Here is a 15,849-nt window from a genome sequence, read left to right as displayed (position 1 = left end):
GGCAGTAAATCCTGTCTGTGCTCTGAATCTCTCAGCCTCTGATTCTCCAGATTTACCTCAGTAGAGTTTAATCCTGTTATTATTTTATTAATGACAGACGACCCCGAGACTGAAGACCAGTCCTGAGGTCTGTCTGCTCACATAAACCCTCTCCAGACTCCAGACTGTCGGAAACGTGAGGCCGAGAAAAGAGTTCAAATACGGTTTAATTTAATAGGTTAATCCCCAAACAGGGATTAAACTGTGGAAAATATTAATTTATGTTTGTTGTTTGAAAATCTCTATTCAAAATACTGAGCTGATCACTGATGGAGAAACTGCACCTGTACGAAAATACATTTATTCTATTCAGTTATAAAATAATTATTTTAATAACTAGCTACTGTGTGTTATTAGAACCAAACTTCATGCTGGATATTAAAGTTTTTAAAACTTAATTCTGTGTGTTATTGTTATTAGAACTTAATTCTGGATATTAATAATATTAAAACTTCATACTGGGTAATAATGTTCTTAGAACTGAAATTCATACTGGGTAATAATGTTCTTAGAACTGAAATTCTGTTTAAAAAATGTATTAGAATTCATACTGGATATTAATGTTATTAGAACTTCATTCTGGATAGTAATGTTATTAGAAATTATACTGGAGGGCAATGTTATTAGAATTCAAATTGGATATTAATGTTTTTAGACTTTCATACTGGATATTAATGTTATTAGAACTTCATACTGGATACAAATGTTATTAAAACTGCAAACCAGATATGAATGTTATTAGAATTGTATAATAGATATTAATGTTATTAGACATTCATACTTTAAAGTAATGTTATTAGAACTTTATACTAGATATTGATCATTGTTTGGTAATAATGTATTATAACAGTGTTATAAATGGAATAACAGTGCATTGCTGGTCATTGTGAGATTTCTATCAAGCTATCAAATCTATTAATAAGAAATCAAATGTTATTAAAGTATTATAAATATTTTATTAATGTGTAATGTGTCTACAATAAGCAGAATAACTGTGTTTAGCAGTGTTTCTGATCTGGAGCAGTAGGGGGTAAATGCCAGGCTGCATTTTTGGATCAGTTGTTACGCTGGTGCACGGTTCAGGCCGAGGCTGGGGGGGGATTAAGCAGAAGCACATGATGAATAAACCCGTGATCTGCTGCTGCTGCTGCAGATGAATGAACCTTCCTCCTCCGTCCTCTGCTTCACTTCCTCTCCGTCAGCATGGCCTCCCCACGCTTGGAGACCTTCTGCTGCCCCAACCGAGACGATGCCACTGACTTCATCGTCAACTTCCAGCCCGTCTTCTTCGGCGCCATCTGCATCGGCAGCGCCGGCCTCAGCCTGATCTTCTCCGTCCTGCAGATCCTCCCCAAACGCCGGGGATACCGCCGCCTCGGCCAGTACCCCCTCCCCAAACCCGCGTCTTCATCCAGGATCCTCTTCATCATCAGCATCTGCGACATCCTGGGCTGTGCAGGTAATGCAGATGCTCCACTCTGAGTTATTTAAGTTCTGTCCTGAGTTCTTTAGATTCTAAGTTTTTAGGGTCTACCTTGAGTTCTTTAGATTCTGCATTCAGTTCTTTAGATTCTGCATTCAGTTCTTTAGGTTATTTAGGTTTTACTTTGAGTTATTTAAGTTCTGTCTTGAGTTCTTTAGGTTCTATTTTGAGTTCTGTAGAGTCTAATTTGAGATCTTTATGTTTTGCATTGATTTCTTTAGGGTTTACTTTGAATTTTTAGATTCTGCCTTGAGTTCTTTAGATTCTGCTTTGAGTTATTTAGGTTCTATTTTGAGTTATTCAGATTTGCTTTGAGTTATTTAGGTTCTATTTTGAGTTATTCAGATTTGCTTTGAGTTATTTAGGTTCTATTTTGAGTTATTCAGATTTGCTTTGAGTTATTTAGGTTCTATTTTGAGTTATTCAGATTTGCTTTGAGTTATTTAGGTTCTATTTTGAGTTATTTAGGTTTTACTTTGAGATCTTTAGATTTAGACTCTGCTTTGAGTTATATAGGTTCTATTTTGAGTTATTTAGATTTGCTTTGAGTTCTTTAGAGTCTATCTTGAGTTCTTTAAGTTCTCATCTGAGTTCTTTAGGTTCTGCTTTGAGTTTTTTAGGGTCTACTTTGAGTTATTTAAGTTCTACTTTAAGTTCTTTAGGTTTTGCATTGCGTTATTTAGGGTCTACTTTGAGTTATTTAAGTTCTACTTGGAGTTCTTTAGAATTGATCAATTAAAATGTTCTTGAGCAGGGTAATTAATTAGTTATAGGGATTTCTATAGATAGATCTGTCATTGGTATAATTATTGGAATTGTATACCCATTAGAATTGCTCAATTAAAATTCTTTTGATTAGGGTAATTGATAAGTTATAAGAATTGGTTACCTACTGAAATTGAAAAAGTAATTGATTGCTTATTGAAATAGAGCCGATCTATAATTAGATAGATATAAATATTACTACAGATATTGATTTGTTATAGAAGCTGATCATTCATATGGTAACCATTTAATTATAGTTATTGATTCACACTTGATCAGTTGATCATTTACACAGTTATTGGGTAGTTATATGTTATACAGTTATTAATGACTTTGTATTTGTGTGTGTGTGTGTGTGTGTGTGTGTGTATGTGTGTAGGAATCATCGTTAGGTCGTCAGTATGGCTCGGGCTGCCCGGCCTCATCGGGGAAATCTCTACATCCAACAGCAGCGAGGCCTGGCCTGAGGTCTTCTGCGTGGGGAGCGCTGTACGTCTACACACACACACACACACACACACACACACATACACACACACACACACACACACACAAGCCCACACAGCTTATCGAACTGCCAGTCGAACATTTTAGGGATGCTACATAATCGTAGCATGCTGTAACATGTATGTTGTAAGTGTGTTGTGTGTTCTATGGTTAAGATTTCATTGTGAATATGTGTGTGTGTGTGTGTGTGTGTGTGTGTTTGATGTGATGTATTTACACTGTGTTTACACTCTAACAGATGTGGATCCAGCTGTTCTTCAGCGCCTCCTTCTGGTGGATGTTCTGTTACGCTGTGGACGTTTTCTTAGTGGTGAAGAGATCCGCGGGGATCAGGTGAGAACAGGAGTCGACGGCGCTAACTCTAATAATTCATACTAGATACTCAATTATTATAGTTTATACTGAATAATTCATAGTGGATACTAAATCATCAATAATATGATCCTGTACATATACTAATTAATTTACAACAGGTTCTAATCATTCATAGTGAATACTGAATAATTCATAGTAGATCACTTATAATTTATAGTGGATAAAGAATAGTTCATAGCGGATACTGAAAAATAATTGGAGATACTAACTAATGCATAGTGGGTATTGACTGACTACAACTAGAACCTGAAAAATTCATAGTAGATACTGAATAATTAATTTAGGATATTGACCTGTTTTTACTGGTTACTGTATACCTCATAGTGGATGCTAAATAAGTCATAGTAAGTACTTAATAATGTATAGTGAATATTGACTCATATATACTAGATCCTAAATATTTGATCGTAGATACTGAATAATTCATAGTGGATATTGACTTATTTATACTAGAACCTGGGTAATTCACAGTAGGACATGAATAATTCATGATGGATAGAGTTGTTTAGTTATTGCTAAACAATATTGCTATTACTCTTTTTCTGAAATCAGTAAGGAGTGAAACGTATGTACTTTTGTTAAACAAACTTAAAAAATATGCTGGATTTAATTTAATTTGATCAGTGTAATGAAAGTTTGTACTGAGGGATCTGTAGAATTCCTGTAGAACGTAAAACCAAACTGATCTTCACTGACTAGGTTTAACAGAGGCCTATTGTCTCTCTCTCTCTCTCTCTCTCTCTCTCTCTCTCTCTCTCTCTCTCTCTCTCTCTCTTTTCTTCTTCATGACTGTACCGTGACGTCCTGTAGCACCATCGTGCTGTATCACATGATCACCTGGGGGCTGGCTGTGCTGCTGTGTGTGGAGGGCGTGGCCATGCTCTACTACCCCTCCATCTCCAGGTACCTTCAGCTGATTTTAACATTTTTAATGTAGTCATTAAAGTTATGTATTAATCATATTTATGTTATTTATATTATAATATGTCTCCCAGACACAGATTAAGGCTAATCCTAGACTAAACCTGAACGTGTGATTGGTCCAGAGGACTGACATGCTGGCTACTGTTCAAACCTGCTGCTTAACCTGAGCAGCCAATCAGCATGTAGATACCAGAGTGTAGGAGAATATAGAGCTAAGAGTTGGGAGTAATAATTCATAGTGGATACTACGTTATTCAGAGTGGATGCTGAATAATTTGATTATTTGTGTATATATTAATAGATCCTAATAATGATTGATTACAGGCCGATTTATGCTGGACATTGTATAATTCATAATGGATATGGAATAATTCATTGTAGATACCACATACTGCACTGTGAATATACATAGTTCATAGAGGATAATGATTTTTGTAATGCTGGACATGTAATATTTCATAGTAAATATAAAAAAAATCATAGTAGATCATAAATAATGCATTGTGGGTACTTAATAATTCATAGTTGTAAGGGAATAATTCATAGTGGATACTAAACAATCCACAGAGGATGATGAATACTTCATGTTGGACATGATTTTTTTCACAGTGGATACTGAATACTATAGAGTAGGTCCTGAATAATTCATAGTGAATCCTGAATAATTCATAGTGGATACTAAATAATTCATAAAGGATGGTAAATACTTTACGCTGGAAATGGAATAAGCTGCAGTAGCTACTGAATACTTTATAGTAGGTCCTGAGCAATTCATAGTGAATCCTGAATAATTCATAGTGGATACTGAAAAGTTCTTGCTGATCACCAAATAATTTATAATAGATAGTGAATGATTCATAGTGGATACTAAATATTCCTTAGAGGATAATGAATAATTCAAAGAGGATAATGGATAAATTTAGCTGGACATACATTGAATTATAGTGACCACTGAATACTATATAGTCCTAGATAATTCATAGTGGATACTGAATAATTCATATGAATTAAACCCAAGTCTTCAACGGGGTTGAGGTGCTGTTACCCACTACACTGAAACTGAAAATAATGTGTATTATTCTACAGCTAAACTCTTACACTTATATTTGTTAAATTAATGTAAAATATTGTCCTGATGTTTGATCTCCCGCTTTAACAGCTGTGAGAACGGTCTTCAACACGCGATTCCACACTACATCACCACCTACGCCCCCATGCTGCTGGTGCTCCTGGTTAACCCCATCCTGTTCACCCGCACCGTGACTTCTGGTGAGTTTTCTTCACAGTAGCGCACCCAACAAAAACTTAATATTAAACATTAAAATAAAAAAAACATGAACAAATTACCATCAACATTCATACCTGCGGAAAAATCCAGTTTACGACCGGCTAGAGATCACCAGAGATCTCGCTCTGCTAGAGCACAGCGGTAAAAACAAAGGATCAGAACTGAGTCAGGATTAAAATAACTGATACCCAATCCACCATTAAATACACCTAGCACCTGGTTTAGCAATCGACCCTGATACTGATCCACTGGAAACATTCCCGTCTAGAATATTAGAGTATGGAAATTTTCACTTCTCATAAATTTCCTTCAGCAGGACACATTTTTTATTGCTAAAACTGTGAAACTTCACTAAATCACAAACGAGCAGATGCTAACCTGCTAGCTTCCATTAATTGCATCATTATGATCTAGCTTGGTGAGAATATTCTAATAAGGAACTGGGAACTGTATGAATGATGTAAATATGAAGCAAGATTGTGTTTTTATTTCTGTATGAATTTGGGTTTAAAAGAGCTTCAGAAGGGTTTTCATGCTTCGGTCAGAAACGGACAGATCTTAAATTTAGCCGGACAGCAGAGAGACACGAACTCTTTCACCAGCCGAGCTCCATAAAGAACCGCTGTCATCTACGATACGCCACAGCTGCTCGATCAAACGCTCACCGCCGCCGCTCGCCTGCTTTCTCCACAGTTACGTCACTCCTGAAGGGCCGGCAGGGGATCTACACCGAGAACGAGCGGCGCCTCGGAACCGAGATCAAAATACGCTTCTTCAAAATCATGCTGGTGTTCTTCATCTGGTGAGACATTTCAGTACATGAAGTTCAGAACTTTAAACACTCAAACCCCTCCAAACCCTCACACCCACCCATTTACCCATCTACCCAACTACCCAACTACCTATGTACCTACCTACCCAATTATCCACCTACCCATCTACCCAACTACCCATTTACCCACCTACCCATCTACCCAACCTCCCAGACCTGAGGACCTGCCCCCCCCCATTCTACTCTACTCTACTCTACTCAGTAACGCTAATAATTTAGCATTAAATATTTTTCTTTCTCTCTCTTTTTCTACAGTTGGCTCCCCAACCTGATAAATGAAGGTCTGCTCTTTTACCTGGAGATGCAAACCGATATTAAAGCCAGTGATCTGAAGAACGTCCGAAACGTTGCCCTCATCACCTGGTTCATCATGGTGAGTTAAAAAACTGTGACAATTCAAAAACCTATAATATCAGATATTATAATTAGAAATTAATAGATTAAACAGTAGTGAGAAATGCTAGATATCATGCATTTTGCATTATATATGATAAATACTTGTTTTAAGAAACACTGCGTCATGGGGAAAGTTATGGGAGAAAATGTGCCTTTTGTGAAGGAAATGCTGGATGGTTGCTCCAACCTTTTACTATGGTGGTTGCTATGTGGTTGCTAAGGTGTTGCTATGGTGTCTGTGGTGTTTTTTTGTTATTTTACCAAATTGTTAACCTCTGGAATATAATCAAGAGGAAGATGGATGATCACAAGCCATCAAACCACCAAACTGAACTGCTTGAATTTTTACACCAGGAGTAAAGCAGCATAAAGTTATCCAAAAGCAGTGTGTAAGACTGGTGGAGGAGAACATGATGCCAAGATGCATGAAAACTGTGATTAAAAAACAGGATTATTCCACCAAATATTGATTTCTGAACTCTTAAAACTTTATGAATATGAAAGCTCTGCATCTTTTTGTTATTTCAGCCATTTGTCATTTTCTCAATCATTTCTGAAGTGGTCTCTTAATTTTTTCCAGAGCTGTATTATACATTTTAGATATTATCGCTGTCCAATGAAAAACATTTTTTATTTCTGTTGATTTTTAGTTTACTACATCATTTGAACACACTAATTATCCCTTACTTTGTGCCAACATTTTGTGATGAATGGACCAATAGAAATTCTCCAAAATGACCTAAAATAAACTCTTTTTACATTGACTTCTATAAGTTTTTTCTCTGTTCTGTAAAGTTGCTGATTTGCTGAGACTAAATGAGAAATATTTGATGTTTGTGTCTCTTTAGGGGATCCTGAACCCCATGCAGGCGTTTCTGAACACGCTGGCGTTTCACGGCTGGACTGGTTTGGACGTGGATCTGAGTCTGCAGCCGCGGCGGGAGCTGGCCTGGGACTCCGCCTCCACCTCGCTGGTGACGGCCGGCGGCTACAACACCATGGTGGCGTCGACGCTGCTGTACCAGAGCCACGTGCAGGAGGGCAAGAAGCTGGCGGGGAACGGGCACCACCAGGCGTCCGACGCCGCCAGCGTCCTGTCTGAAGGTAACGACGGCCTCAGGTCACCCGTCTACATGGGCTGGTGACCTCTGACCCTCAGTGTTCGTATAGCTGCTCTCTGAGGACTGTGTGTGTCTCTGTGTTCACACTGACCAAAACTCCAAAACCGCTCTGAATCTGAAGCTTCCCGACGTCTGAGTCTGATTTAGAGATTCCTGGAAAGCCAGACGTTTCCTCAGACGTCCTTCAGACGCCCTTCAGGGCCGGAGTGGTGGTGAAATATGGTGCTTTCAGTGTTTTAACCCTTTAGAGCGCGGGTTTCGGCTGCTGAACCAATCAACGCACACAAACACATCCGTAGCATTTTATGTAAAAAAAAAGGGTTTATATGTTTTTTTGGTTGTGGAATCTTGTTTTTTTTTACCTAGAGTCATGTAAAACATATCGCATATATTTTTATTCTACTGTTTCTGAGACCAGTATATCAGAATTTTTTGCCTTGTTATGTGAAGAGTTGAAAAAAATAACAACAATTGAACAGTTGACGTCTCTTTTCTCAATATTTTAATTTATAAATACATTACATAAGTACATTATATAATACATTAATTTAGCAGTGCAAATTTGTAAAGATGAAAATAGTGACAACATAACTTTATGCTCAATTGATTGAAAAAAATAAGATGACAGGAATCCCAGTCAAAGGTTTCTACAGCCAGTCCAGACAGAAACATGGGGCAGGTAAAAGTTCTCATCTAATTTTAAGTTTTAAACTATTTTTTTTTTACATACAATATCATCTGATTTATTACATCAAGAGCTTGGAAATCACCGTCTAAATAATGTCTTAATTATTTATATAAATAACTGTATATTGTGATATTCTGACCCAAATTAATTTAGACACTTAGAAAACTCACCAGGAGTCCTCAATATATATTGGTGCAATATAACAGCCTCTATTCTTCTGGAAAAGCTTTACATTACATCATACTGATGCTGCTTTCATTTTCCAACAGGACTTGGTCTAATATATAATATTCTAATTTTCTGAGACACTGATTTTTGGGTTTTCATTGGCTGCGAACCAAAATCATCAACAGAACAACAGAAATAAACGCTTAAAATAGATCACTCTGTGTTTAATACATCTATATAATATATGAGTTTCACATTTTCAACTGAATTTTGCTTTGCTGCTTCTAAAATAAAGAAAATAATCCAGGAGAATGACCAAGTTGGATCAAGTTGGAGCAGCCGTCCCCTTTTACATGTTAATACCTGGAGGAATTTGCTCGAATTAAAGCTCTAAATCTGTTGAACTCAGAGGAGGAACGTTTCTCATGTTCTCCATACAGAATTATTCCGACTGCCAAAGAAATTCCAAGGATTTTCCTCAGGATTTGGGTCGACGTGAGGAAATCCTGCCCTTCAGCCAGTAGCTAAAGCTTCAGTCTCTTTATTTTTAGACAAATGGGCCAGTTTTAAACAGAAAATCTTAATCTATTTACTGAAGTATACACTTTAGTCATTTATACTTTACATTTTCTCACATTTATCTGAATTTTCTAACCCTTACAAAATATTTCACACTCCGGACTGCAATTGTAAAAACATGAGGGGCAATGAGTTTTTAGGTTTTAGTTTTTCTTGGTCACATGACATTGCGATGTTCAGTAGCTCCTCCATTTCCACTCACTGTTGTGTTTTTAATGTGAATCTCCGTGGAAACCGTGGCGCGTCCAAAGTGTAATTACGGTGTGCGGCAGTGGACAAATATCTATTTTATTAAACGCGAGGAGATGAAACTCAGAGATGTGCGTCCGGACGGGACTAACCGGATAATTTAACCTGTAATTTTCTCAGAGGACGTCTGAGAAAAAGAGAAAATTACCCTGAGATACTAATTCCATCTAGATAGGGCTTAAGACCACTTATGTGTAGCCTATAAAATATCAATATAAATATATAAATTATATATAAAGTTCTAGTCAAAAGTTTGGACTCACCTTCTCATTCAAAGTTTTTCTGTATTTTTTTATTTAATGTATTTTCTACATTGTAGATTAATATTAAAGACATGAAAATGATTAATTTACACATATGGAATTACATAGTAAACAGTAAAAAGGTGTTTTTTAATCCTCCACATTAATCTCCTGATCTAAACCTGATGAACTGAGAGGGTGATATGAGGTGATTTAATTGGGAAAAGCAGCAGCTATTGTTCAGCACCTCCAGAAACTCCTTCCTTCAAGACGCTGAGAAAACTATTCCAGGAGACTCTCCCTCATGAAGATACTGAGATTAAAATCTCACCAAGAGCTCAAAGAGAAATCTGATACTTATTTTAAAATCTAAGTCTAATTTAGATTATTTAATAAATCTATGTATTAAATAATTCAGCATGTGTTCCTGTAGAGCTTTAATATAGACTTTAATATTAAATTTACAATGTAAAAAATCATAAAATGAAAGAAAAAACATGGAATGGGAAGAAGTGGACTAATCAGAACTCAGAACTACCACAGATAACCACAGGATGGAGCTGCAGTTTGTGGAATGAACACTGGTTTGGCCTCAGTAACTTTACTAATGCAGAGATGTTAAGCAATATAATTACAGTAGAATTATAAATAAATAAATATATGAAATAATCGTTTCACATTGTTTAGAATTGTATTTACCTGCTTAATTTGGGAAAACCATGTGCAAATTAAAACATAAACCTATAAAAATGATTATAAATGGACTTTCTACACTCAGTAAATACAGTTTATCTTGTCTAAAGTCTGGTGAACTAAATAATAAATACAGCAGGTCAGAATTTAGAGTCTGTAATAAATACACAATAAACTCATATTACACCTACAACTTCTGCATCACACAGTTTTCTAACATAATAAAAATGATTAAATTGTGTATTTTGTGTTTTTCTTTTTATTTCTTTTTCCATTTTCCATTTGGAGTTCAGTTCCTTATTATATTTTAAAATAAGTTTAAAACATATTTCAGTAAATGCTGCAGAACAAGCAGCACAGATACTGTATATTATATATTATAATATGTTATTATATATATATATATATGATTATATTTTTACATATTATGATAAATTGTGACAATACAGCTCTGGAAAAAAATAAATAAATAAAAATCAAAGAAACTCATTTTTAAGTGGTCTCTCATTTTTTTACAGAGCTGTATTTAAAGTTGTCATATTTTTTTTTCCTAATGTTGACACGACTAAACTCTTATTTTTTACAGTGCTGTAAAAAAGTAGTTGGCCCCTACAATTTTTTTTTATATATATATATTTTTAATTTTATATTAAACAAGCACATTTAATATCAGACAGAGAAAACAGAGTAAATATATTTTTTAAAAAATCAGTTTTTAAATGGTGATTTCTTGGTGTGTACTAGTAAAAGTCTGATTGAGACGCTCTGGATGTTTATGTTGGAAAATCCTCCAGTGGTTCTGCATTAAAACAATTCTGTAAAGAAGAGTGGAACAAAATTCCTCCACAGAGATGAGAAAGACTTGATTTTAGTTGATGTTGCGAAGAGTTAAGAGCACATATAACTATAAGAAAATACTTTTTTCCCACTTAGTATGAGGTTGGTTTGAATGGATTTTTAAAAAATCTTTAATAAATAAAATTATCATTTAAAATCTGCTTTTTGTATTTACTCAGGTTACATTTGTCTGATATTAAAATGTTTGATAATCTTAAAAATGCAAGTATGATAAAAAAAAAGCAAAAACAAAAGAAAACAGTAGGAAGGAAATACTTTTTGCTGCCACTGTTTGTGTTTATCACTCAGAAAACAGTTTTAACAGCTCGTTGCTGTAAATTAACTCTAGCTTTATTGTGTTTTGATAGGTTCAGAGTCTAGTACGATTGAGATCCACATATCGAGTGAGCTGAGAGACGGAGAGGAGGTAGACGCTGAAGCAGAATCGCTGGAGAACTCGATGAAGCACTAACAGCCTATAAAACTACTGAAATACTGCTGCCAGACGCTCCTCTTTTCACTCGTCTTTATTCAGACCTTACTGTGTTTTTATTTAAAGCTTAATACAGTTCTACAGAGCGTCTGTGGTGACATCATGTAAAAAAGGCTCAGAAGCGTTTCTGAGTGGAGAAGAATATGGATAAAATATAGTGTTTAATGGTACCAGTGTGCTGAACCACCATCCCTGCTAAGACTAATATATATTTATTATAAAAACTGGGGTATCGGGTCGCTTTACGCGGGAGTTCTTCTTCTTCTGTTCACGTCATGCATCGTCTTTACGTACTTACGTCACACGTACAGCCTCTAAAAGAGGATCCGGCTCAGTTTTACTGAACGCGAGCGGCTGGTGGAGCAACGGAGACTTCAGAAGAGGAAACTCAGAGCTCAGTAGCTCATTCACTCATAGTAAAACCAAAGAAACGAAGGAGTGAAGATTCTCTCTCTGACTGAACATGACCTGGAATCGGATTCATCCGCTCTGAAAGAAGGAGACCGCATCACACCCGCCCAGTTTAAAATGATTCTTCAGCATGCTTGGTGCAATTACCCATTCTCACCAGAGAGGCGCTAAATCCCCTAAATCTCAAAACTTACCGAAAAAAATCAGCTTTAAGGTAAATTAATGCAGATGAAGAAACTAAATATTATATCTAAGCTCCTTTGATCCAAGGATAATCTTTAGTAAGAAAATGGAGAATAAACTGGTTTATTATCTCGTTCCCACGCCTTAATAAATCATAGCCACGCATTATTATTCTTTTTTTTTACATGATGTCACTCTTTAGGGGCTCTGTACAGTTTAACTGGAAGCGTGTATTCATTTTCATCACTTATGATTTGTTTTTCACTGGAGCTTCTCAGATTCCACCGCAGGTGAACAAAATCTCACCTGGAGATCAATATAAGAGAAGTTTGGAAAAGTATCACGATTGATCACTGAGGCCGTTTCTCAGTTTAGGTTCTTGTCTGTACTTGTGCTCTTATGGACTCGTGAAACGTCATCAGTCGCCTGCCAAGTTTGCAGTTTAGTTTACTAAAAATACCCAGATGTGTTCTTGCTCCATAGTATCAAAGTATGTAATGGCGTAAAAGAAAGTACCTACCGTATGTGACAGATTATAAGGTGCACAATCAATAAACGTCTATTTTCTGGTACATTTTAAGCAACAATAGTAAGGAACACGGGTGTTGCCATGTTCGCCTTCTAATTCAGCAAACAGAACTGTAATTCTTAAAAAAAAAACATTTTCTTTTAAAGTTAAACGCTTAGCGCTAGTAAATGTCGCCCGACAGCGCTACACTGAGGAACCCCCGAGTGTTCCATTAACCCAGGGCGCTATCAGCTAGCGGTTCGTCCAGCATAGCTAATCATAACACAGTAAACATGCAGAGCTAGTGCTTAGCACGATTAGCGGCTAATGCTAATACTGCTCCATCCTTAGTGCTGGAGAAACTTCACTGAAGTGGCTTTACTGCTCCTTGATACCTGATTGTTAGTATTCATTCATACCGTGCACTGAATCTGAGCCCAGTGATCAATTTTAGTTTTTACAGAACTTTTATTTCAAGTAAAAATATTTGAGTCAAAAAGTCAAAACTGTACAGCAAACTTTACCTTTTTTTTGTGTTAGAAAAATGTGTATATAGATGAGTATATGAAAGGTCTTTCACTGCGCTGAACTTTTAAACTTATGTCAGTAATGAAGATTGTAAAGATGAATGTGTGTTGTTATTTTTTACATTTCTACTTGTCATTAAAGAACATTTTAAATTTGTGTCGTCAGTTTTCTTATCGGGTAACTAAACCCTCAAATTTTCGCTGAAAAAAAATGGGAGGGGCAGTTTGGGAGGGGCACTGGGTGATGTATGGGTTTAGGGGCGGGGCATGAGGGAGAAATTTTAAGCAGATGAACACATTAATATATATGTATATTAATATATATATATATATATATATATATATATATATATATATATATATATACACATACATACATACAGAATAAAAAAAAAAGAAATATTGCAGATAACACAAACGACTGAAACAAAATGGAAAGTCTTTGCATTTTTTATTTGAATTTTCAAACAGAAATGAAAAGAAAATTATATTAAGAAAAAACAAAAAAACCCAGACGATCTCAGCAGGAAACAAAAATACCCTTGATTTGGTGTTTTCTTTTAAAGACTCGTATTAAAGAGAAATAAATGAAACAAAAAATGTACAATGCTGTGGGTCTACAGGGTGTCCAGTGCGCCCCCTGTCGGCTCTAACACGTATAGCTATATGTCTGATACAGCCAAGTACGCTACGTTTACACCTGTAAAAACGAACCGGTGTGAAAAAAAACAGAACCTGGGTTGAGAACACTGCCTAGTTCCTCGCTTGCTTGCAAAAAGGAGAGATTTTGAGGCACATAAAATACAGTACAGTAAAATACAGTCTTCAGCTTCTGAATCACGAGCTTCACCGGCAGCCGGGCGCGTCCGATTCTCCCAGAACCCGAATCCCAGCAGCGCAGAAACTCAGCGTTAGCGGAAGCAAAGCGCGAGGCCGAAGCTCCTGGAGGAGGAGGAGGACGATGTCTACGTGTCCGGCATAAAAACATATATACACAGTATATAAAATCTGTGTATGCTTCTAATTTACATATCTATACATTCGATAAAATTTACATCCAGAGGGCGACGGCCGTCCTTTCTCTCGTATCCGATAAACGTAATCCCATCACATTTAAAAACGGTTAAAAACTCTGGGCGGCCGAGCTAATCCACTGACCTCAGTAGTAACGATGAGCTCGACTCTGCCGGGAACGTATCTGTCCTTTTAAAAGTCCGTACGATTTCGTTTTAGAAATAAAAATCTGAAGAACGTCTGAAGAACACACACACACATCAGTGCTGGAACCATTAGAACTCTCCAAGCTTTAGAAAGGCTTCAGTGCGCTGATCCACCCAATCGCCTCAACACAGCACGGCTTAAACAGAGAGAGAGAGAGCCTGGAGAATATATACATATATATATATATAACATCTCCACCAGCACCTCCATCACCATCGTTTCAGCGCCGCAGCCGAACTGCCCGAACTGTCCTCAGGCCCGGCGTGGTAATCCTGCACCCAAGCCTTGCTGGCTGATTGGCGGTCGGCGCTCCTCTGCTCCAAACCCCTCCTTCACTCAGGTTCTGGATTCTGTTCTTCTGGACGTAGCCGCGCTGCTGCTGATTGGCCGATCTTAACCCTGTGTGGGAGAGTTCAGGTGTAATGAAGGAGTTCAGCTGTGTGGCGTCTATTTCCGCAGATCCAGAACACACACCTGCAGGAGAAGAAAAGGAAAGATGTAAAATTGCAGAAAAATATTCTGGTTGAGGAAAGTTCTTTAGAAACTGAGAGTGCATGTTTAAGCCATTAATCCATTAATCCAGTTTTGATGTGCAATCATAATACAATGAAGTGCCAAATATCATTTTGATATGCTGCAATGATTAATCGGCATAATCGACTGTAAAAAAAATTGTTGACCCGTTGTTAAAAATTCATTTTACTTCCAGATTCCAGTGTTTCACACAGGTAAAGATACAAAATCATGCCTTAAATCACTGTGCTAGAGGTTAGCCGCTAATGCTAATGTCACTGATAATTCTCATCTTTCGGTGTTGTCTATCTGCATTGCTGCTGAAAAAAGACGCTCACTGACTCCTAAAACAAAAGTCATGAAATTTCTGTTCTTTTTTTTTTTTTTTGCAATAACGATATTCTTGCCGATATAAAAAAACATAAAAATTAGTTTTTAGTGATTTCAAAAATATACTACTGAAATATACTACTGTAAATATCGTATCGCCAGGAGTAGAGAGCCACAAATCACCAGGTCAGCCCATTCAAACACAGAGAACTGTAAATTATAATCTGAGAAGAGGGTTAAAACTGGAAGTGGTGGGAAAAAAGAAGTGAACTCACAGATCCGTCTGATGCGCTCGCCCCGACTTTATCTCCAGTGCTGTTCCAGCAGACCTCGAATATTCCCCCGGTTCCTCTGTAGCTGTTCACTAAAGCTCCACTCTGAAATCACAAACAGTACAAACTTATAATTTACAGTGACACACAGTGGCAAGCGAAGACACACATACACACGTTAGTAATGTCCAAAATACCCATCTCT

At 36.8% G+C, this 15,849-nt stretch overlaps 2 protein-coding genes across 2 annotated transcripts in view; one reads left to right on the top strand and one right to left on the bottom strand.

The window, feature by feature from the left end:
* The first annotated feature begins 1,207 nt into the window (after nucleotides 1-1,207).
* Nucleotides 1,208-13,465, top strand: gpr143 (G protein-coupled receptor 143). The gene is made up of 9 exons (XM_007227696.3): nucleotides 1,208-1,498; nucleotides 2,667-2,776; nucleotides 3,033-3,127; nucleotides 3,980-4,072; nucleotides 5,253-5,362; nucleotides 6,075-6,183; nucleotides 6,469-6,586; nucleotides 7,458-7,713; nucleotides 11,555-13,465. The coding sequence occupies exons 1-9, from the start codon at nucleotides 1,243-1,245 to the stop codon at nucleotides 11,656-11,658; spliced, it is 1,251 nt and encodes a 416-aa protein (XP_007227758.2). The 5' UTR covers nucleotides 1,208-1,242; the 3' UTR covers nucleotides 11,659-13,465.
* Nucleotides 13,466-13,742: 277 nt separating this feature from the next.
* Nucleotides 13,743-15,849, bottom strand: part of tbl1x (transducin beta like 1 X-linked) — a 29,034-nt gene continuing 26,927 nt past the window's right edge. Inside the window, exons 14-15 of the mRNA XM_022665614.2 lie at nucleotides 15,648-15,749; nucleotides 13,743-15,003 (exon numbers count right to left, since the gene is read on the bottom strand). Of these exons, the coding sequence (XP_022521335.2) occupies nucleotides 14,977-15,003; nucleotides 15,648-15,749 (129 nt within the window). The 3' untranslated portion in view covers nucleotides 13,743-14,976. The remainder of the gene's footprint in view (nucleotides 15,004-15,647; nucleotides 15,750-15,849) is intronic.

Source organism: Astyanax mexicanus, chromosome 11 (assembly GCF_023375975.1).
Source record: "Astyanax mexicanus isolate ESR-SI-001 chromosome 11, AstMex3_surface, whole genome shotgun sequence".
Classification (NCBI taxonomy): Eukaryota; Metazoa; Chordata; class Actinopteri; order Characiformes; family Acestrorhamphidae; genus Astyanax; species Astyanax mexicanus.
Note: the sequence above shows the minus strand (reverse complement) of the source record. Positions and strands in the feature narration are given on the sequence as shown.